Source organism: Mauremys reevesii, linkage group 26 (genome assembly GCF_016161935.1).
Source record: "Mauremys reevesii isolate NIE-2019 linkage group 26, ASM1616193v1, whole genome shotgun sequence".
Classification (NCBI taxonomy): domain Eukaryota; kingdom Metazoa; phylum Chordata; order Testudines; family Geoemydidae; genus Mauremys; species Mauremys reevesii.
This window is the reverse complement of record NC_052648.1, coordinates 15281959-15304131: the sequence shown is the minus strand read 5'-3', so window position 1 is coordinate 15304131 and position 22173 is coordinate 15281959. Positions and strand designations below refer to the sequence as shown.

Sequence of the window (22173 nt, the reverse complement as noted above, 5' to 3'; positions counted from 1 at the left end):
TCCCTTTCTCTATTCTGGGTTTAAAATGACTGCTTGGAACTAATAGTAGTGGTAGCCAGCAGGCATGCGTGAAGACTGGGTCTAAAAGACTGACTAAATACCCCCCAAACCAAGTTTTCATAGTAGGGGGACAAAATGGGTGAGGTCATATCTTTTATTGGACCAATGTCTGTTAGTGAGAGACAAGCTTACACAGCTCTTCTTTAGGTCTGTTTTTTACATTCTGTTTTTGTTCCTCTAGGCAGCAGAATTCATAGGCAGGGACCATTTCATAGAGCATCTTAAGCTCTGTACTAGTGATTTCTTACCTGCCTGCCCACCCTGATACTTACAGGGAAACAAATTTGAGTGTTTACTGACTTGTTACCATTCTTTATAAACACCAGAGCTAAGAAGGGAATCTATCAGTTTCAGGTTCTTGTTCCAAACCTTGCCTTTGGTGGAATTTCTAAAGTCAGTCTTCCCTAGAAACATCTGTGTTGAGTGCCCCAGAAAATTTCAGGCTTGGCTGAGTGACCTAAAACCGACTGAAGTTACCTGTTTTCTTCTATATGGCAGATTGGACCACGGAGAAGGAACATTGGTTTTGTCCTGTATGCTTTATTTTAAAATTTAATTTTCTACTGCAGGCAGTCTAGTAGTACTAGGTTACTTTGTACCTTGCACACATACTCCCACTTGTGATTTCTTCTTGTTGACTTTTAACTATGCATTTCTAAACTTTATACATGATACGTGGGAAACCTTCAGAACAACTGTGAATGAATAAAAAGCTCTTACGAGGCTAATTTGCTGCTGTTGTGCTTATATCAATTTTAATCTGGAAAGCCAATCTTGTAAACTCAATATAGCATATAAAAGTCAGCTAGAGTTCTTTCTGGCTCATGCAGCATCAATAATAACAATGCTGCCCATATACGTGAAAGCACAACTTGGTCTGGGCAGCTCCATTGAACGTAATTTTGCATGGCTCTGAAGGTAAACTTTGTTCTTTAATTGGACTTGGTTATATAGTCTTGCTAAGATAAGAGCTGAAATAGAATTACTCTGTTTTTTTGGCTGCATGGACTCGGTGGGGGGGGGGGGGTTAAATCTCCCTTTTTTGTCACAAGAACGTTGACAGTCTCTGAATACACATGTGAAACTTCAGGGAGAAGAAATTCCCCATTGGTATACCAGTAAAAGGCTGTTTAAGGAGGGATAAAATGATAAAGGTGTTGGATTTTAGTTTTTATAAGCTTTTGCTAGTTCTTGATCAAAGCTGTGCCAATTACCGGTATTTTTTTAAGTTATTTTCTGTAATTGTGATACCTTTCAGTAGTTGACAGCATGTTCTACAGGTAAAACTCCTATGTTCTAGAACTCACAAATGTACTGGGGCTTCTGCAGAAAATTCACAAAACTGGTGTGTGCGCACGCGCGTGTGTGCGCGCGCACACACACACACACACTTACTTACTTTGGATGCAAGCCTACCAAAGCAAGGACATGAAAAGTTAAGCTACTTAACAGTGCATGCCTGCCTTCTCCAACAACAACCAGGCACCTCCCCTGCTGACTGTGCACCAGAACCTTAACTCTGCCATATCTCTGCATAGATCTTGGAAGAGCATGCCAACCATGTATGGCAGTGGTGAAGAAGGCATAGAGATGTTTGCGAGCAGAGAGGGTGGAGGGGAAGGTGAAAGGAGACCAAGTCTGATGTACATATGGACTGATGTGGGGCCACCACTCCATTTGGAGATGGAAGTCAGTGAGGAAAGATGGCTCCTATAGTTGCTGAGAAAACTCCCAGAAATGAGACTTTCCCCGTCTCCTCTGCCCCATCTTCATTCTACATTTGTGGGACTGAGTGAAAGAATAAGAATCACTGCTTCTCCATGACCTTGGCTCTGTTTAATTATGGAAAATGTGGTTTCTGGAAAATCAGATTTTTCCGTGGAAAATGTCAATTTTGCTGACAAATATCCATTTTCCTAAATTAAAACGTATCCATCTAAACTGCTGCAGTGTCCCATGGTGCATCATGGGAGAGTTAGTCTAGCAGGGGACTTTGGCTTGTAAAGAAGAATGGGAGCATGAGCCAGATGAACTACATACTTCTAGGAGACTCCAGGGCAACTCAAGCACACACCAGTTAATATTGACTCTTAATAATCAGATATTGCCAAAATCAAATTTTTTTTGAACTTTTTGTTCTTCTAAAAGTTTTGATAGTTTGACTTTTTGTCCCAATTGAGGCTGAAAACATGATGAAATACTGGAATTTCACAGGGGACAGAAATTGTTTTCCAATCAGCTATAACCATCCCATCCTGTCCCTTGACATGGATAGATGAAGAAAGTTAGATCAGTGTGTGGAGAACTACCTGGTTCTGGTTCTTTTGAAAGGCTCTCATATACCATGGTGATGAACCATAGTATAAGTATTTAGGTGGACCTACTACTAAACCAGCAATACGATGACCCAGAGCACTTCTAGAGAATAATATTGCCTTTACCAGTGCTACGAGCAACAGCCAAATCCACCTCAGGTCATGTATCTTAGAATCTGACCATATCAGCTGGGAGCTTGTGCACTTTGCATTGACTGACAAATTACAACTGCTCTCTGCAGCAGCCCTTGTGTTATTAATGAGGGATTGGGTTGGTAGAAAAGGATAGCATCAATGCTAAAGTGCAGAATCCCAGTCTCTCCAAGCTGTAGCAGCCTGGTATGAGTTCTGCAGAGCTCAATTTCAAGGATTGGTAACAAATGTGGAGGCATACTTACATCAGAGCACTCAGCATCATTTAAATCCAAAATGTCAGATTGATTAGTGTGAGGTTCAGAGTAGGGGATAGTTGAGACCTAGTACCAAGGTCCTTAGAAAAGGGCTCTTAACTGCTAAAGAAACATTATTGTGAACCTCATGCTAGGAGACAGTTTCTCCTTAGCTGGAGGAACAGAGGGCGGACTTTCTACTGCAGCTGACTTTCTGAGCCACATTCACTTTGCAGAAATACCCCCATCTGTGAAGACCTAGGTAATTGGGAACAGTGAGGGAGGGCATATTCACACTGTTCTCTGTGAGAAGTAGAGTGGTGCTGGTGGGATCTGGATCCATTCCAGGGCACCTAGATTTGTGCCTCAGTTTAGTTGGTTGCTTGTGTTTATCCAGTATTAAGTTGCAGATTGAACTTCTTCATTTAGAGAAAGACCTGGGAGTTATGACTCTTAGTTCTTGTTTTGTTTTACAACAGACTTTCTGCAGTTGAGAAAACCAGCTGGCTCCTTTTGGTTTTACTTTGTGAAGCCCACATCATTCTGAACTTCCTCTGCTTCCCAGAACTGCAGAGAGATCTGATGGTTTAAAATCACACAATTAATTTCTCAGCTGTTGCTTAGTCAAACCATTTAACTGCATTGTGGTGAAAACAGGGGCTGGGAGTTCTGGGCTCTCTTGCTGAATCTAAGATTTAGCCTGGGGGCCAGGACAAATCACCTCACCTCTCTGTGCCTCAGTTTCTTTGGGAGTAGAGATCAGCTGCCTATCCACCCACAGAGACTGGTTAGGGTTAGTTACCTGCATTTTGTAAACCTTGAATGAAAACCACTGTATAACTGCCAAGTATTTATTTATTTCTTATTAAATTATGGATTTTGTCTAGGGTGTGCAGGGTTTTTTTTCCATTCAGTCACTCACCATTAGGCTTCTGAAATCCATGAGCCCCTTCAGAGGGGCTTATTATCCCTTACTCTTAATGTTTATAAACTAGCCACAAAACCTCAGTATTGATTTACAGCCTTACTGCGGCAGCTGCTGAGGGGTCTGAGAGGAGTGAAGTGGTGGCAGAATAAGCTTAGTGAGAGTGGGAAAGACAGTGGAGCCAGACAGGAGCGTAGGAAGCATGGTCTATTTTTAGGACAAGGCTGGCATATCCCATATTTATTAAAGTCACGGTTCCAGATGCCTCACATGAGCAAAGGGTGCTGAAGGGCTGAGTTAATTTTAACTCCTCCAGCTGACAACATGGACTGTGCGCAGGAACCAGAAGGGCTGAGACTTCAGGCAGAACCAGTTACCGACACCATTCTTGAGATTGAACAGAGACTGTTCCAGGTCAATCGTGGTGCACTATCTCTCCACAGTCGCTATTTTGAGGCCATGTTTTTTGGGGGCACTAGAGAGAGCTCCGAACACCACATAGTGATCAGAGGAGTAGATGCAGAGACTTTCCAAGTGCTTCTCGAGTTCACTCGCACAGCCAAGGTGCTCATAACTCTGCACAATGTCACCCGCCTGCTGGAAACAGCTGACTTCCTCCAGTTTGAGAGAGTGAAAAGGATGTGTGAGAAGTTCCTGGAGAGGGAGCTGCATGTTTCCAACTGTCTGAGCCTGATGGCCTATGCCCAATGCTTTGCCTGTCCAGAGCTTCATGCATCAGCTCTAGGCGTGGCTCTCACGCACTGGACGGAAGTGACTTCTCAGGAAGAATTTAAGAAGCTTCCCAAAGAAATTTTGCTGCAGCTCCTGCAAAACGATGACCTCTTTGTTCCCCGAGAGGATGTTGTTTTTGATACTGTGATGAAATGGATAATGCAGGACCCAGCATCTAGGGAGGAGGCCTTCTTGGACTTGGTGGGGCAGGTCAGGGTAACCTTTCTGAGTCTTTCCTTCCTCGATACCTTGGTGAAACAAAGCAAATGTCCTGGAGAGAAGGATACCTCTGCCAGGCTGCTAAAGAAGTTAGATAGCTGCCCTCCGCTCAGCTGGAGGAACGTGGAGCTGTCTCATTGCACCAGCAGGAGCTATGAGACCCTATATGTTCTGGGAGGGAAGCATGATAAGGAACAGCAAGAATTGTTTCAATTTCAACCTAAATCTGGCACCTGGCATCTTTGCTCCCCGCTGCAGCGCAGGAACCTCGTCCAGTATGCAGTGGCAGCAGTAGGTAACTCTCCCTGAGATGCATGTGTACTCAAAACTCTTTGCAACAAATAGTGCAGGTGGCACCTAGCAAGAACTGGGCAAACTCAGAGGAAGTCAGGGGTTAGAGTCTTGATTACCATGGGCTCAGATTTTCCCCCCCATTAAACCATCAGTGCTGTTAGTGACTTAACTCAGACCTAAAGTTGTCTTTGGTTCAAAGACCTGTTAGTCCTGGTGGTTGGGCTGTAAGGGGTTTGTATGGGGACTTGACTGAAAAAAGGAAATATTCATTCTTTCTGAATTTGATGACCATGGGGCATAAACATTAAAGCTCTGACTCTTACTCCCACTTACATCAGTTGTGCAGAGTAACTCTATTGTATCGCTCCCTTCTTAGGACCTGAGCCCTCTCTGTCACAGTGATGATCTTCAGAATTAGCTGCACAGACCTGACTCTGTGACACTGAGTGCATTACTCTTACGGGAGAGTTGCTATATTCTGTTAGCCTGACACATCTGAGCAAATACTGAAACAAATGTTGTAAACTGGTATGACATTTAGTGCAAATTAAAGGGCAGATTAGCTCTGTCTATCTTTGCAGCCATTTTGTGATGGCTTTGGAGTGATCAAGTTGTAATTGGAGGAATACTTGTGGAATGCACATTTTAAGCTTAGTTCTCTATAGAACCTTATTTTAAGAGTTAGCTTCCTCCTATCAGGGAAGAGAAACAAGGCCATCTGACTTACATGACCAATCGCAATGCAGCTAAATGTCAAATACCGAGTGTCAAATATTTGCAGCAAACTGTTCATCACTCATCCATATTAGAAGCTGAAGGAGAGATTAAGACTCCAGTCCTGCACTCTGATCTACATGGGCAGACCCCATACCTACCTGGAGCCCCATTGATTCCAAGGAGAACTTGCTCAGGTGCAAGGGACTCCATACATCAGGCTGCAGGAAGGAAACCTAAATGTGCAAATTGCTTGAGGGGAAGTGGGCAGCAGGATATGCATGAGGATGGCTGAGATATGCCTCTGCCTGACACTTCTTTCCATTCTATCCCCAGGCAACTTCCTTTTTGTGACAGGAGGTTATTTCCGAGATGAGTTTGTGTGGTACAGCGTGGACTGGGTGTTGATCTATAATTGCTGGGAGAACAACTGGCTGGAAGGGCCTGCTATGAAGCAGTCTCGCAACAGTCATTGTGCCGTAGGGGCTGGGCTCTATCTGTACGTGCTTGGCGGGAGCACAGATGAGGGCATAATCCCAGATGTGGAGCGCCTGGCATTAATGGACTCGCAATGGCAAAGCATGAGCCCCATGGTTCAGCCTGTGGAGAGAGCAGGTGCAGTCAGTGTGGGGACCAGGCTTTACGTGGTCTGTGGCCTGGATGAAAAGGGAGATGTGTATGGTGGAGTGCAGAGACTGGATATGGAGAAGGATGTTTGGGATGTCATCTCCTTCTCACCACTTCCCAGGTGAGGAACTCTGCTCTGAAATGTGACTCCCTGAAAAAGATTTCATGGGGATTTCATTGACGTCAATGGCAAAATTCCTACCAACTTCAGTAGAGCCGAATTTCACCTCTGGTTGGTCTGGTATGATCCATCTGATCATGCTGGTTTCTGTTTGTAACCTGTATCTCTTCAAGCTGTTCCATCTGTTCCATCTCTTGAAGGGATAAGGTGATGTCCAGGATAGGTTCCCTAGCAGCACTTAGATGGGCCCCTATTTTCTAGGGTCAGAACTGTTCCTCTTTTTAAAAGACAAAATTAAATTTATTATTGTTCATACTCCTTGTAAAGCACTCGCAGATAAAAAGTGCTATATAAGAAATAGGTATTATTGATTGATTTTATTTATAAATTTCTGTTTCAGTGACACCAGAGGCTGCACTCAGATCAAGCCTCAATGTGCAGGGTGCAGCTCAAACCTATAGTAAGAGGCAACCTCTGCCCTAAAGAGCGTACACTTAATTTAACTCCAGATGCACCAAGTGCGTGTTACAAACAAATGTGTGGAGGGAGCAGGAAAGAGGGGGCATGAGTCAGACCCATCTGCTTCTGCCCAGAACAGTGCATGCAGTTTGCTGAGGGTTTATTTATCTCTTTAGAGATAAACATATCAGTAGTAGAAGTTCCAGCTCAGCCCCCCAGCCATTGTTGTCTGGCTCTCAAATTAGTGTGAGTCAGAATCAATATAAAAGGGACAATGCCAAGATGAAAATCACATCACAAAGATTTGCAAAGTAAAGAATCACATAGCATTTAGTTCAAGGGTCCTCAGACATTTCATTGGCTGCCTTGACAGTATTTTAACAGATTTTCTTGTGGACACATCCTCTATTCACCATCCTGTGAAACACGTCCCCTCCCATTCATGGGTCCATAAATTTCATGGCCAGAAGGGACCACTATGGTCATGTAGTCTGTCCTCCTGCATTGCATAGACCAGACAACCTCACCACTCCTCCTCATATCTAATCCAGCAACTTTTAGCTGAGCTACAGCATAGCTTTTAGAATGACAGCAAATCCTGATTTAAAGACTTGAAGTAATGGAGGATTTACAACACCCCTTACTGACTTGTTCCAATGGTTATTCATTCATTGTTAAAGTAGGCATCCTATGTCAGTTAGAACTTTGCTAACTTCAGGCAATGGCTTGTGATTGAATTAGAGCATATCTAATAGAAAGACTGATCCAGTCTTCATTTAAAGGCTTCAAATGAAGGCAAATTGACCACATTGCTAATCTGTTCCAATGGTTAATTACATTCACTATTAAAAATGTGCATCTTATTTCCAGTTAAAATGTTGCTGACTTCAACTTCCAGCTATTGGATCTTATGTATTTCTGCTAGACTAAAGAACCATCTAGTATCAGATGTCTTCTCTTTGTATAAGTCCTCGCTAGATTGTAATTAAATCACATAATCACCTTCTCTTTCATAAATTAAATAGACGGAGCTCTTTTGAGTCTGAGTGTAAGGAGTATTTTCCAGACCTTGAATAATTCTTGTAGCTCTGTTCTAACCCTTTCCAATTTGTCAACATCCTATGTAAAGTATGGGCACCAGAACTAGACACAATGTCCAGTAATGGTCTCACCGGTACCATATGCAGAGGTAATACCACCTCTATAGTCTTCATCAATATTTCCTTGTTTATACACCTTAGCTCTTTTAGCTGTACTATTGCACTGGGAGTTCATGTTAAGTTGATTATTTATAATGACCCCTAAATCCTTCTTGCAATTACTGCTTTCCAGGACAGTTCCCAATCCTAGAAGTACAGTCCACATCCTTTGTTTCTAAATATGACATTGCATTTAGCTATAATTAAAACATATATTCTTTAATTGCATCCAGCTAACCAACAGATCCAGACTGCTGTATATCAGTGACCTGTCTTCATTGTCATGAACACACTCCAGTACTGTTCTCTGAAAGCTTGCTTGCAAGCTAATCCTGTTGTCTTCATACATCAGCAAGTTGGTAGCCATATCAATGGATAATCATTCTTGCACTGTGCTAATCTGTGTGTCCTTCAGTAGATCTTTTGGCACCAAACATAACTCAGAGTCCTTAAGCTGTTCTCGTTAAATGTCCTCACAAGAGCAGGCAGAGTCTATTCTAATTGCCCTCACCCAATCTGCAACCATATTTTGCTTTCCAGGTTTATGGTGAACTGTGAGTGTATATCCAGACAGTTTGTGAATCCATCCGCACAGGCATCCTTCTGGGTGGTGCTTCATAAGGAGCTGTTACCCAGGGTTTCTTAAATACAAAGCTTTTGGTGACTACTTTTTGCAAGGCGGTATTAGGAAATAAATTAATGAAGACGCACCATGTCTGTCTCCTAGATGGTTGGCATAAATCATACAAAGGGCTTGTCTACACTTACCGGCGGATCGACACAGGGCGATCGATGCATTGGTGGTCGATTTAACGTGTCTAGTGAAGACCCACTAAATCGACCACAGGTCGCTCTCCCGTCAACTCCTGTACTCCACCTGAATGAGAAGCACAAGGGGAGTCGATAGAAGAGCATGTCTAGTTGACATCACGTAGTGTGGACCCTGCAGTAAGTAGATCTAAGTACGTTGACTTCAGCAACGTTATTCACGTAGCTGAAGTTGCATAACTTAGATACATCTCGCCACGTAGTGTAGACAAGGCCAAAGTTAAGTGCTTTTACTTAAAGCCTTTACTTTTATTTTAGTCTTCAGCACTTTTACAGGAATGCCTTTACTTAAAGCTTTTGCTTTGTTTAATCTTAAGGGGATACAAACACAGTAGATTAGAGCATTATCCCACAAGTCTGGAGCGGTTTTTGAGTATTTTAACAGCAGCGTTTTGGTGGCCAGCCTTCCGTCTGCTGCTGGAGATTTTTTTAATGTGTTCACAAAGCAATCTGCCTGTCTCAGACCCTTAATTTTTTTTATACGTAGAAAGTTACAAAGATATCTTAATCAAAAGTGTTACATAGCTGACCAAACAAAATCAACTGTTGGGCAAAAAGCAGGCATTACAAAAACATGTTACTAAGAAAAAAATGGTTAAAGCAGTTTGGAGCTGTTAGGCTGGCAGTTATATTTTCCCATAATGACAGTTTTAAAATATATTCAGACTTCCTGGTTTTTTACAGACTTTGCGTATTAGGGAGGACAGAGTCAGGCTAACTTCTCGTGATTGTGTTAACCCCTCCCTCCCAGCTTCACCTTAGTAATGCTAAGTTCCTGCAAAGGCCTACTAAATGCAATAAGGAGAATAATTGATAGTCCATTTTAATAATTGGCAGTGACTTGGACTCCTGGCTGGTTGCTGAAAATGTCCCTCATCAGAGCCACTGCAGGGCACTGTGCCCTGTGTACACTGTGAATTCTGAGTATGGAAGATAGGCCTTGAAGGCCTCCACACTAGACACTCCAGTTCCGTAGCCAAATCCTTGATTTCCCTCTCATTTAATTTGTGACCTCCAAAATCCACCGGTCTGCACCTACCGAGCTCATCAATTTGTTTAAGCGCAAATCCCACAGCAAACTTTGAGGCATCACAGGTTACAAGGAATGGATGTGATGGATCTGAGAAGTTAAGCACAGCATGGTTTAGAAGTCCTTCTTTCAGTGACTCAGACGGTTTTTGGTGTTGCTCTGTCCAGGCAAAGTTGTTCTTAATTAGCTGGTATCATGGCGCTGCTGCCCATGCTGCAAAATTTTGTACAAATCTTTGTAGAATCCACAGAGAACTACAAATGGTTGAACCACCTTTTCCTGGTTTGTTGCAACCTTCCAGTCTTTTGTAACATTCAGTTTCCAAGGTGGGGGCTCCTCACTGACTATATGTCCTGGGAAGGTGATGTGACTCCTTGTAAACTGATATTTGTTTCCCAAAAATTTAAACCCTGACTCCTTACAAAGCTTTAGGATCCTTTTCATTCCTACCAGATGTTCCTTCCATGTTTTGTGGGAACAAATGAAGTCATCTAGGTATGTAAGTATGTCTTCAATTATCGAAACTTGGGTTAGACTATTTGCTACCCTCTGAAATGTCTTTGATGCATTCATGAGCCTGAAAGGTGTTCTGCAGAACTGAAACACCCCGTGGGTTTCACAAAGGCAGTTTTTTCTCTATGCTCAGGTGCCACTTTAATCTGATGACAAAGGTTGAAATTTACCCCTGTGAAGGGCCAGCACAAAGCTGATGCACTGGTGTGAAGGTCTTATGCTGTCCTCTGCACAAGTGAATTTCATTCTAAGAGCAGATCTGTTGAGAAAGATTGTAAAAACAGCCCCAAGTTGCTGTTTTGGACAATCACCACACTTTAAAATATGATCACCAAAGGCTGGCATTATTTCTGTTGTTTACTTTTTTACTTTCACTGGACTTGGACAGTGACACTAAACTGCTCAGTTTCTAGTCAGTTTCACTATCTAGTGCTCTTGCCCTAGCATTGCCTCTTGTTTGGGGCTGCAGGGGGATATTTAAATACAAAATAAAAGCAGTATTCATTGAATTAAAGAAGAAAAGAGAGGCAATTGCTATTAAATCCCAGGCCCTAAACTACCTGACAGTGTCCTGGGAAAGATTAATAACTATTTGAAGGAGTCAAGTGTCAGAGGGGTAGCCGTGTTAGTCTGGATCTGTAAAAAACGACAGTCCTGTGGCACCTTATAGACTGACAGACGTATTGGAACATAAGTTTTCGTGGGTGAATACTCACTTCGTCAGACACATGTCTGTTCTCTGATATTTAAAGGAGGTGATTTTTCCCTGAAGTGGATGGTTGTTATTGAAAGCTAAAGAGTAGCAACATTTCAGTTAACTTCTGATGCAAGTAAAGCAGAGAGTTGATTAGTAAGAATATTGCAGAGAGGGCCTGAGATCTTCACTCACCATCATCAAACTGAGTTATTCTCAGCAACTATACAATCTGTTGAATGGTTTTCAGTTTAGAGGAAACTGGATGCATGCTGGGGGTGCTGACCTTTCTCTTTGTGTCCTGCTGAGATCACCAGTTTTCCTTCTCCCTAGGTATGACCTCTGTGTTACAGCTCTGAATGGAGCGCTCTACACCATAGGAGGTGGAGCCTTTCGCTTTGATATGGACACAGATGAATGGACCCAAGTGGATGAAGAGTGCCTGACTCAGAAATTCTTCATGGGATGCAGCACCACGAATGGCCAAATCTATCTCCTGGGACAGAGGAAGGGGAACATGGCTGTCCCCAACATGGTGCTCTTTGACCCTTACGCTGACACATGTCAGGTGGTAGATAGCAAATTACCTTGCCCCGTTCCTATTTATGGGTGTGTCTCTATACAAAGATTTGACACATGAGCTTAAGCAAGGCTGGACCCAGGCCACTATACAGAAAGGGAGTCCAGTGTGTTAACGCTTACAAGGGCTGCTATTAACTGTCTGTAGAACGTATAGAATCTTGAAAACATCATTTATTCCGCTCCTGATTTTATCTTTTTCAGTTTGGCAAATGCTGGTGTCCTTTGTCCTCAAGGAGCCAACATGGCAATGGAAGATTTGCTCCTTTCTTTATCAAGACATCGCCACTGGTGTCAGCATGATTCCATGGAAACATTTGTTAGCAAACTTACTAACTTGGCCTCTGCAGCAGCAGAAGGAATAACAGCATTGCAGGGTCAGTCAGAAACATGGCTGTTGGTTTTTTGTTTTTTTGATTTTTCCAAATGACAGGACAGCAGCTTCTCAAATGCTGAAGAGCACTCCAGGCAGCAGCAGGTGGAAGGCACCTGTCCAAAGAAAATCAAATTTCAGTCATTGAAAATTGATTCTTTTATTTTCAGCCCATAGGGATGACAGTACCTAAAATGCAAACAGAGCCATGGGGAGACCATAAAGACCTGAGCTACTTCATGCTTCACCCCTCTGGGTTCCTAAGGAGCCTGGGCAGGGCCTTGATTATATTTGGAAGGAAAAGAGCAAGCATATGGTAGGATTTAAACTGATTCTTTATTCAAGCCAATGCCCTCATCACCTCTGTGCTGAATCAGCTCTATGTGTAAAGTGTCACTCGGGTTTTAGGTAGCACCTAGGGAACCCTGTTCAGAGATGCTGTTGATGACTATGGAGATAGTTCTACAAATGACAAGAGGCCATTGGCTAGCAAATAGGAGTTGAGCTGCATACACTTTGCACTGGTCTAATCTTATGATGCTCAGTCAGGGGATGAAATCCCAGCCATTGATGTCAATGGAATTTTGCAGTTAGCTACAAGAGGACAAGATTTCACCAAGGACGGGTACATCATCCCTCCCCGCTGCAACATTTCAGTGCATTATTATGCATGAGGCTGCTTGCTTCACAGCTGGGTGACATTTTCTGACTGAAACTGTTTCTCTGCAAAAACTGATTTGGTGTCACTGAAATGTTTCAGTAATTTGTGAGACAAGGTGGATGAGGTAATATCACCAATTTGTGTTAGTTTCACTGAAGTTTTCATTTTGAAAACAAAGCCAACAAACTTCAAACAAGTCAAAACATTTTGTTTTGGCATTTTCAAAACAAAATATTTAATTTTTTAATTCAAAATAACTTTTTGTTACAAAATTTCCTTCAATTGTACTTTTTTAAAAGTTTTATAAAAATGCTCAAAATCAAAGTGAAATGTTTTGTCTGAGTCCAAATGATTTTTTTAACCTCTCAATTTGCCAAAAGTATCAAAAAATTGTTTTGGGGTCAATTCAACATGATTTTAAAAAAAAATGGAACTGCCACCAAACCAAAAAAATCAGTTATTTTCCCAGCTCTGCCCATGACATGTATAACGAGAGAAATAAGACCTGATTCCTAGTCATGTTTGAAAATTTACCTGCACTTTGTGCACCAGCTGCTCCCTAAGAGAGACACTCCAATGATATATGAATATGATAAATGATATAATTTATAATGTTAAACATTATGATCTAGAGCAGGGGTAGACAACCTATGGCTGATTTTCAGTGGCACTCACACTGCCTGGGTCCTGGCCACCAGTCCGGGGGGCTCTGCATTTTAATTTAATTTTAAATGAGGCTTCTTAAGCATTTTAAAAACCTTATTTACTTACATAGAACACTAGTTTAGTTATATAATATAGACTTAGAGAAAGAGACCTTCTAAAAATGTTAAAATGTATGACTGGCACGCAAAACCTTAAATTAGAGTGAATAAACGAAGACTCGGCACACCACTTCTGAAAGGTTGCCGACCCTTGATCTAGAGCTATGCTGGATAGAAAATTAATTAGCCATAGAGCAACGCCTGTGACTGTGCATGCAAGCAAGCAGACTTCAGGTTGGCTGGGTAAAGTACAAAGCCTTCCTTTCTGTATTCTGAATTGTGCTGTATTAATCTTTGGCTAGTAATCGTTGATTAAATAAATTCTGGTTGAGATGGTTGTCTGACATTTTGTATTATCATTATTTTTAAAGTTCAACTATGTAGCCATGGTTTGGAGGGTGGATAGCAGAATGTGGTTCTTATCTTGGCTCTGAACTTTGGGGGCAGGAAGTGCATATGTGCGAACCTGGGGGCGGGGGAGGGAGGCACAGATGCTCTGATGGAGGTATATTTTTGTAAGGAAAGGCATATCCCTGACATTTGGCCAAGTTCACACATGCTCAGTAGGGGTTGTTAGAGGCTGGTGCTATGATTACAATTCCACTTCCCGTGAGCACATGCCATTCTCACACAGCTCTTCCAGGGCAGCAAGTGCTGACCAACACTTCCCTTGCAGTTGTGCTTCCTGGTGACCAAAGGCCAATGTGGCGAATTAAGGGGGCTGAATTAAGGTTTCTTGGACAGCAGAGAAGCCAAGACCTGCCTGGGCCCTGGACTCTAAACCACTCATAGAACGTGTCACCCCAGAATAAGGCTGAGCAGGCTGCCAGGGCAGGGCAATGCTTGCCTCCTGGCAGATGAACAAGAGACTCCATTCGCCAGTGCTAAAGCAACACTTGTTTACAAGCTGACACTTATGGCTATATGCAAATTTGTTGCAAATAAAGACTCATAGACTTTAAGGTCAGAAGGGATCATTATGATCATCTAGTCTGACCTCCTGCACAATGCAGGCCACAGAATCTCACCCATCCACTTCTATAACAAACCCCTAACCTATGTCTGAGTTATTGAAGTCCTCAAATTGTGGTTTGAAAACCTCAAGCTGCAGAGAATCCTCCAGCAAGTGACCCGTGCCCCATGCTGCAGAAGAAGGTGAAAAAACCTCCAGGGCCTCTGCCAATCTGCCCTGGAGGAAAATTCCTTCCCGGCCCCAAATATGACAATCAGTTAAACCCTGAGCATGTGGGCAAGACTCACCAGCCAGCACCCAGGAAAGAATTCTCTGCAGTAACTCAGATCCCATCCCATCACAGACCACTGGGCATACTTACCTGCTGATAATCAAACATTCACTCATGATGTAATTTTCATAAAATGTCACATGGAGCTGCACAAAGCCAGGCAGCTCTGTGCTGGCCCTATGCACTGACCTTGGGCACTTTTAACTACCAGCTTATATTGCCTTCCAAATTCATAACCCCACCCCCATCACTGCACCAATGAGACTCAGACAAGAGCTGGATAACATCTTTAGAATAAGTAATTTATTTGCTGGAAAATGTAATTTTAATCAGAAGAATGTCCAAGTGATCTTCTCTGAAATCCTTCCTCTCCCATAAGCAAAAGGAGGAGGAAAATTCCAGAAGTGAGCTGCTGGGTAGGTAAGTGGTAGAGTGTGGAGGGTTTTGGTTTTGTGGAACATTGGGCCACCTTCTGACCCAATCTTCTTGGGGACAGGCCAGCTAGAGTGGTCAGGAGGGTGTAGCATGACTACCAACAAAAGGGGAGGGTGAAAAGAGGGAAGATATTCGCACTATGTAGCACCAAACTGACATGTTTAGAACAAAATTAATCAAGGAACCAACGAACACAAAGAGAAGAAATTATTTAAGTCCCTATGTACCCATTGTAGGAGCCTGGGTAACAAACAAGAGGAACTGGAATTACTCATTTCTGTGCATAAATTTGATCTGGTTGGTGTCACTGACACCTGGTGGGATGGTTCAAATGACTGGCAATGTTAAAATCATGGTTGTACCCTAGGTAGGAAGGATAAAGTGGGCAAGGGAAGTGAGGGAGAGATATTCTGGCAAAAATGGCATTACCTGTTTCTGAGTCACTGACAGCTCAGAAGAAAATGATCTAGCTTGCTTACGAACCAATGGCCTAACAGATAAACCTCAAGATAGGGTATAAGCTGGTATCTGCTACAGACCATCAAATCACACTAGGGAACAGGATGACCTCTCCTTACACACCTTATAATGTAATAACTTTAATTTGATGATATATGATGGAGGTCTTATGCTACCAGGACTAAAACATTCTTGGAATTTCTAATTTTTTTTATAGATGACAATTTCCTAACTCAACAAGTGTTGCATCCAACCCAGGGCAATTCTATATTCGACCTCATCCTGACAGACAAAAAGGAATTACTCACAGAACTAAAACTTACTGGTACCTTAGATACAAGTGATCACATCTTGATCACATTGATAATGAAGTCCAGACCCAAGATATACTTGGCTCTTTAAAAGGGCCAGTTTAAAAAAGCTGAAAACAATTGTGAGCTGAATCAGCTGGGAGGAAGAATTTAAACAGAAAAGCATGAATGATAATTGGGAATTGCTTAAGAACACTTACTTCACTAACTTCCCAAAACCCACACTCCCACAGGCGAGGAAGAAGGCTGTATTGGTTAAGTAATGTACCTACTTCAGAAGGGAAGTATCTGCCTGAGACATGCGCCTTTCTTCAGCATGGCTCTGGCATTAGTTATGCTCAGTATCAGTTTTGTGGAAAATACTTATCTGCAATAAGAATACATCATTGTCTTATGGGTTAAAAGATTTGCAACTTTTAGTTGCTAGTCTTAAAACTAACTAGCCAAATGGCTGTATCTCCACTAGGGTGACCAGACAGCAAGTGTGAAAAATCAGGTCAGGGGGGTGGGGGGTAATAGGAGCCTATATAAGAAAAAAAAAATCGGGACTGTCCCTATAAAATCAGGACAGCTGGTCACCCTAATCCCCATAGGTCTACACAGTGAGCATGACAGTTCCTAAGGCCACTGGGCTGCTTTGTTGTGGACAGGGGCAGTCAGCACTTCTGGAGCATCAGCACACCCATTAGTGAGATGGGCTCTGCCAGTTAGTTGTTGGGCCACATTACTTTGGCTGGTTTCAGAGCAGTAGCCGTTACTTTGGCTGCAATTGTTTGTGACGTTGCTGAAACGCGTGGTCTCTTTTTTCTTCTGTTCCTGCTCTTCTTCACTCTCATCACTTTCTTCTGTGTCACTTCTTGCATCATCTTTTAGCTGCAGGAGAGAGACATTTTAAATCAGAGGCGATAATACATGGAAAGCTGCACAAGAAACAGCTGAGCTACCGGATGACGAGTCCAGCTGCCATTTCTGGTTGTGGACTTTAGCAAACCCTTTCTCGTGTCCTCCCGGGTTGCCCTTTGGAGAATCTCTCCTTGAAACTGTCTCTGATTGTCCCTCTGTCTCACTCGAGGGGCGACCCAGGGACAATCCTAGTCGACTCAGGAATGGCTATATGGTCATGAAGCAGCCTGAGGTCAAAGGAGCACATTAAGTTCCTGGGTGGGGAGGATATACCTTCCAAACACTCACAGCTGGGCTAGACGTGAGGAGGGGGCTGAAGACTTGCTGGCCTGTGGTTTTGCTTGGGCTTCCCTGCTGTGACAGCTGGGGCCCCTGAACAAATTTCCTTTCTAGGTTCAGAGAAGGGTAACAAATCCCTGTTTAATGGGTCCGGAGGGAAGGAAAAAAGAGCTTTCTGCAGCTGGCTGGGCTATGCAGAGCCTCAATTCCAAGGAGGAGGAAGAATTGTTTGTGCTGGTCTGGGGGTAGAAGAGGAGAGTGGCACAGTTTGGAGCAATGGGATGAAATTCAGCAAACAAAAGGGTTTCCTAGCACTAGGAGCACATTGGGCTAAACCCCAAGGTCCTTCCTCAAGTCTATTGATTGCGGCACATTGTGTGTGAATAAGGGCTTCAGGAGGCAGTGGATAGAGCATTGGACTGGGTACAGGAGACCTGGCTTCTGCCCATTCCACTCCACGGTGACCACTTCTGTCCCATCCCCAGAAACCTGTTCCAGTCACAGATGATCCCCACTGCTGCCTCCTTGTCCCAGTGCCTTTTCCTCAGCTAGCCAGTACCAGTCTCATCCCATCTCTTTGTCCTGCAAGGCTTCATCTCCTTCCACCAGTCCTAGGCTACTTGTCCATCTATTCCCAATTCCCCTACAAGCCCCCAGCTCACTGTTTCCACCCCCAGCCAGTGCCAAGCAGTCTCCCCTTTGACTCCCAGGCTCTCTGCCCTGCCAGTTCCAGTCTCCCCTGGCTCCCAGTCTCCTCCTCAGGTTACAGTTCCAGGGTCTTTTCCCACCCAGTTCCAGTCTCCCCTTCACCCCAACTCCTAGTCACAATCTGCATCACCCCCATCAGCCTCCAGACCCAGTCTCCCCATTCTCCTTTTCCCAGTCTGGCCAACCCCTCCACCCCAGGTCAGGCTATCACCTCGCCATTTGAACTTACAGCTTCCTCCTCCATATTGCCTGGGCCCAGCGGAGAAATCACTGAGAGAGCACAGGAGAGACAGGCTCCCTGCTTTCAGTTAAAATGTAAGAACATAAGAATGGCCAGACTGAGTCAAACCAATGGTCCGTCTAGCCCAGTATCCTGTCTTCTGACAGTGGCCAATGCCAGGTGCGTCAGAGGAGATGAACAGAACAGGGCAATTTATCAAATGATCCATCTCGTCATCCAGTCCCAGCTTCGGACAGTCAGATGTTTAGGGCCACCTAGAGCATGGGGTTGTGCCCCTCATCATTTTGGCTAATAGCCACTGATGGACCCATCCTCCATAAACTTATCCAATTCTTTTCTGAACTCTATTAATTTCAGTCAACTCTTTGCCAGAGGATGTTGTGAAGGCCAAGACTGTGAAGACCAAGACTATAACAGGGTTCAAAAAAGAAACAGATAAGTTCGTGGAGGATAGGTCCATCAGTGGCTATTAGCCAGGATGGGCAGGGATGGTGTCTCTAGGCTCTGTTTGTCAGAAGCGGGGAATGGGTGACGGGGGATGGATCACTTGATGATTCTCTGTTCTGTTCATTCTCTCTGGGGCACCTGGCATTGGCCACTGTAAGACGACAGGATGCTGGGCCAGATGGACCTTTGGTCTGACCCAGTATGGCCGTTCTTATGTTCTTATTGGGTGATCCCTGGTGGTTGTGTTAACTGAAAGGGTAAATAACACTTCCTTGTCAACTTTCTTCACACTATTCATGATTTTATCTCCTGTTAATTGGCTCTAAGATGAACAGTCCCAGTCTTTTAAATATATCCTTGTAGAAAAGCTGTTCTATAACCGTAATAATTTTTGTTGCCCTTTACTTTTTCCAGTTCTAATACATATATTTTTGAGCTGGGGCAACCTCAATTCCATGCAGTATTCAAGGTGTGGGCGAATTTATATAGTGGCATTATGATATTTTCTGTCTTATTTTCTATCCCTTTCCTAATGGTTCCTAATATTCTCTTAGCTTTTTTGACTGCTGCTGCACATTGAACAGACGTTATCAGAGAACTATCCATGTTGTTGCCAAGATCTTTTTTGAGTGGTAACAGCAAATGTAGACCACACTGTTTAGTATGTATAGTCAGGATTAGGTTTTCCAATGTGCATTACTTTACATTTATCAATATTGAATTTCATCTGACATTTTGTTGCCCAGCTACCAGTTTGATCAGATCCCTTTGCAACTCCTCATACTCTGCTTTGGACTTAACTATGTTGTGTAATTTGTATCATCTGCAAACTTTGCCACCTCCCTGTTTACCCCTTTTTCCAGGTCATTTATGAATATGCTGAAGAGCACTTGTCCCAGTACAGACCCCTGGAGGACACCACTATTTACCTCTCTCCATTCTGAAAACTGACCATTTATTCCTACCCTTTGTTTCCTATCTTTTAACCAGTTTCTGATCCATGAAAGGACTTTCCCTCTTATGCCTTTGCTTAAGAGCCTTTGCTGTTAAAGGCTTTCTGAAAGTCCAAGCCAGCTCAAAAGCAGCCAGGAGAGGGCTCGCAGGGCAGGGGCCCAACACCAAGCTCTGGCAGGCCAAGGGAGATGAGAGGACGGGGAACACCCTGCTGCAGGACTCATTGAAGAAAGATACAGAGGCAGAAGGCAGAGCAGCCTTTTCCTTCGGCAGCACATGGCAAAGGACACGCAGGATGGGCAACCCCATATGCTGGGTGAGCATACCAGACTCCACTCTGTCCTGTAGTCCAGAAGATCTCCAGCTTTGTAAACACCTGCCAGGACCAACCTCCGGCGCAACAAGGGGACCTCCACCACCTGTGCCACAAGATATGGATTGTGGAACAGGGATTCAGCAAGGAGCTTTAAACCCTCAGTGGCCACAATGGACTTGGCTTTGGAGATCAACTTCCAGATCCTGAGGTGGTCCTGGCAAAACACCGGCAACAGTGTGCCCTTGTTGCCAAGAAGGCTAATGACATATTGGGCTGCATTAGTAGGAACAGATCGAGGGAAGTGATTATTCCCCTCTATTCAACACTGGTGAGGCCACATCTGGAGTATTTCGTCTAGTTTTGGGCCTACCACTACAGAAAGGATGTGGACAAATTGGAGAGAGTCCAGTGGAAGGCGATGAAAATGATCAGGGGTCTGAGGCACATGACTTACAAGGAGAGGCTGAGGGAACTGGGCTTGTTTAGTCCGCAGAAGAGAAGAGTGAAGGGGGATTTGATAGCAGCCTTCAACTACCTGAAAGGGGATTGAGATAGGCTGTTCTCAGTGGTGGCAGAGGACAGAACAAGGAGCAGTGGTCTCAGGTTGCAGTGGGGGAGGTCTAGGTTGGATAGTAGGAAAAACTATTTCACTAGTAGGGTGGTGAAGCACTGGAATGGGTTACCTAGGGAGGTGGTGGAATCTCCATCCTTAGAGGTTTTTAAGGTCAGGCTTGACAAAGCCCTGGCTGGGATGATCCTGCTTTGAGCAGGGGGTTGGACTAGATGACCTCCTGAGGTCTCTTCCAACCCTAAGATTCTATGAACTCAGAGAGGTCTTGAGGGAGAGCTCTCAGATGGAGATAAAAGAGTTGCCGGTCATATCACAGCCTTTGGAGGTAGCGGAGGAAGTCATGCTCTAACTGGCTCATGAAGAGTAGGCTGCCAGGGCCAGGACCAAGAGGCTCCTCCAAAGTGGGGCTGGGGTCAAGTGCAGAAGGAGAATGGGGGGACATCAAAATAAGCTTGGCACCAAGACTGGGATCTGTGGGAAGATGGTCATCCCTGCTTGGGTCAGCTGGTGTCAGACCCAGGTTCCAGATCTCCCCCAAGTTTTTTTGGAAGGCTCCCAGTCACAAAGTCCACCCCACTGGCAACCAAGGAAGAAATCTCAAGCTTGGCACCAACTGGGGGGGACTGATGTTAACAGCAAGGAAACCCCACTGGCAACTTCCTCCACCATGAGCTCCTTTAATGGGGGGAACAGCAGCAATAACACCCCCCCCCAAAAAAAACCTCCTCCTCAGCCAGCTCCACCCAGTGAACTTTCCTGAGGACACTAAATGGGGTGTAGCAGAAACAGCAGCTTCCCCCCGAGAATGGTAAAGGGGAGACCTCCTCCAAATCTGAAAGCAGCAGCTGCCCCCCAGCCTGGTGCGTCCCCTTAACTCTGCACATGTCCCCCCCCGACCATCTCCCAAGCAACATTATCGAGTCAGCAAGCAAGATGGCATTTGCCAGCAGGGCCAGTGGCAGCATCTTTGGGTCTCCATCTTCCTTCCCAAAGGGACACTTTCCATCTCCTGCCATTGCCACCTCCCACTTCAAACCTGTTCACACCAGCCATAATGCGTGTCTGGGTGCAATGGGAAGGCCATCCCAGGCTCAGAGGGAGGCTCTGGGGAGGGGCTGGCCCAGATGTCATGGTTACAGTGGCTCTACTGGGCGGGAGTGGGGGGAAGGGATTGAGAAGCAGGGAGAGAGGAGCAGGGGGAAACCTGTCCCCCCCCCCGAGGGAAGGGTTCCCTGGGCAGGGGCTGAGGAAGCTGAAAAGGGAAGGGAAGGGGAGCACAAGGGAACTGTCTTCCCAACAAAAGGGAAGGGCAGGAGGAGAAAAAGGGGAATATGGGTGGGACAAACAGACCAAACGAACACAAGAGGGGAAGGGAGAACATCGACCAAGCCAAAGCAAACCTACAGCAGGAGGGGCAACGCTGCCGAGGAGAGGCCTCCTCACACTCTGGAGCTAGGGAACAAGACAAGAAAGCTGCTGCTGCAGGCAGAATGGAACCAGGCGGGGGGCGAGCAACAGCCACAGCAGCACCACCCCTCCCCTGGAAAAGCAGCAGGAGCAGAACAGCCAGGGACCCTCCTCCAGCTCCAGTAGCCAGCTGGAAGCCAGGCCCAATTGCACAGGATGGACAGTGTTATGTGATATCTTGTTTTCTCCTCATTGTTCCATGTGTAGCCCCTAGCTTTAATTACTGCACCCTCTGCAAACCCTGCTTAGAAGACAGAATTATTCATTTCTTCTGGGATTTTCCGTAGCACTCATCACTAAAGTATCTGAGTGCTTCACCAACATTCACTTATTTTCACAGCT

General features: G+C 44.5%; 2 protein-coding genes across 2 annotated transcripts in view; one reads left to right on the top strand and one right to left on the bottom strand.

The window, feature by feature from the left end:
- Positions 1-108: 108 nt before the first annotated feature.
- LOC120391515 (kelch-like protein 23) lies at positions 109-12920 on the top strand. The gene is made up of 3 exons (XM_039515185.1): positions 109-4935; positions 5985-6396; positions 11453-12920. The coding sequence occupies exons 1-3, from the start codon at positions 4014-4016 to the stop codon at positions 11757-11759; spliced, it is 1641 nt and encodes a 546-aa protein (XP_039371119.1). The 5' UTR covers positions 109-4013; the 3' UTR covers positions 11760-12920.
- A 2210-nt stretch (positions 12921-15130) lies between these two features.
- Positions 15131-22173, bottom strand: part of LOC120391774 (ceramide synthase 4-like) — a 67674-nt gene continuing 60631 nt past the window's right edge. Inside the window, exon 11 of the mRNA XM_039515850.1 lies at positions 15131-16818. Within this exon, the coding sequence (XP_039371784.1) occupies positions 16564-16818 (255 nt within the window). The 3' untranslated portion in view covers positions 15131-16563. The remainder of the gene's footprint in view (positions 16819-22173) is intronic.

Coding starts and splice junctions, on each gene's coding strand:
- LOC120391515 (XM_039515185.1), top strand. CDS start 4,014: ATGGACTGTGCGCAGGAACCAGAAGGGCTGAGACTTCAGGCAGAACCA. Junction 4,936..5,984: donor GTATGCAGTGGCAGCAGTAG/GTAACTCTCCCT, acceptor TTCTATCCCCAG/GCAACTTCCTTTTTGTGACA. Junction 6,397..11,452: donor TCCTTCTCACCACTTCCCAG/GTGAGGAACTCT, acceptor CCTTCTCCCTAG/GTATGACCTCTGTGTTACAG.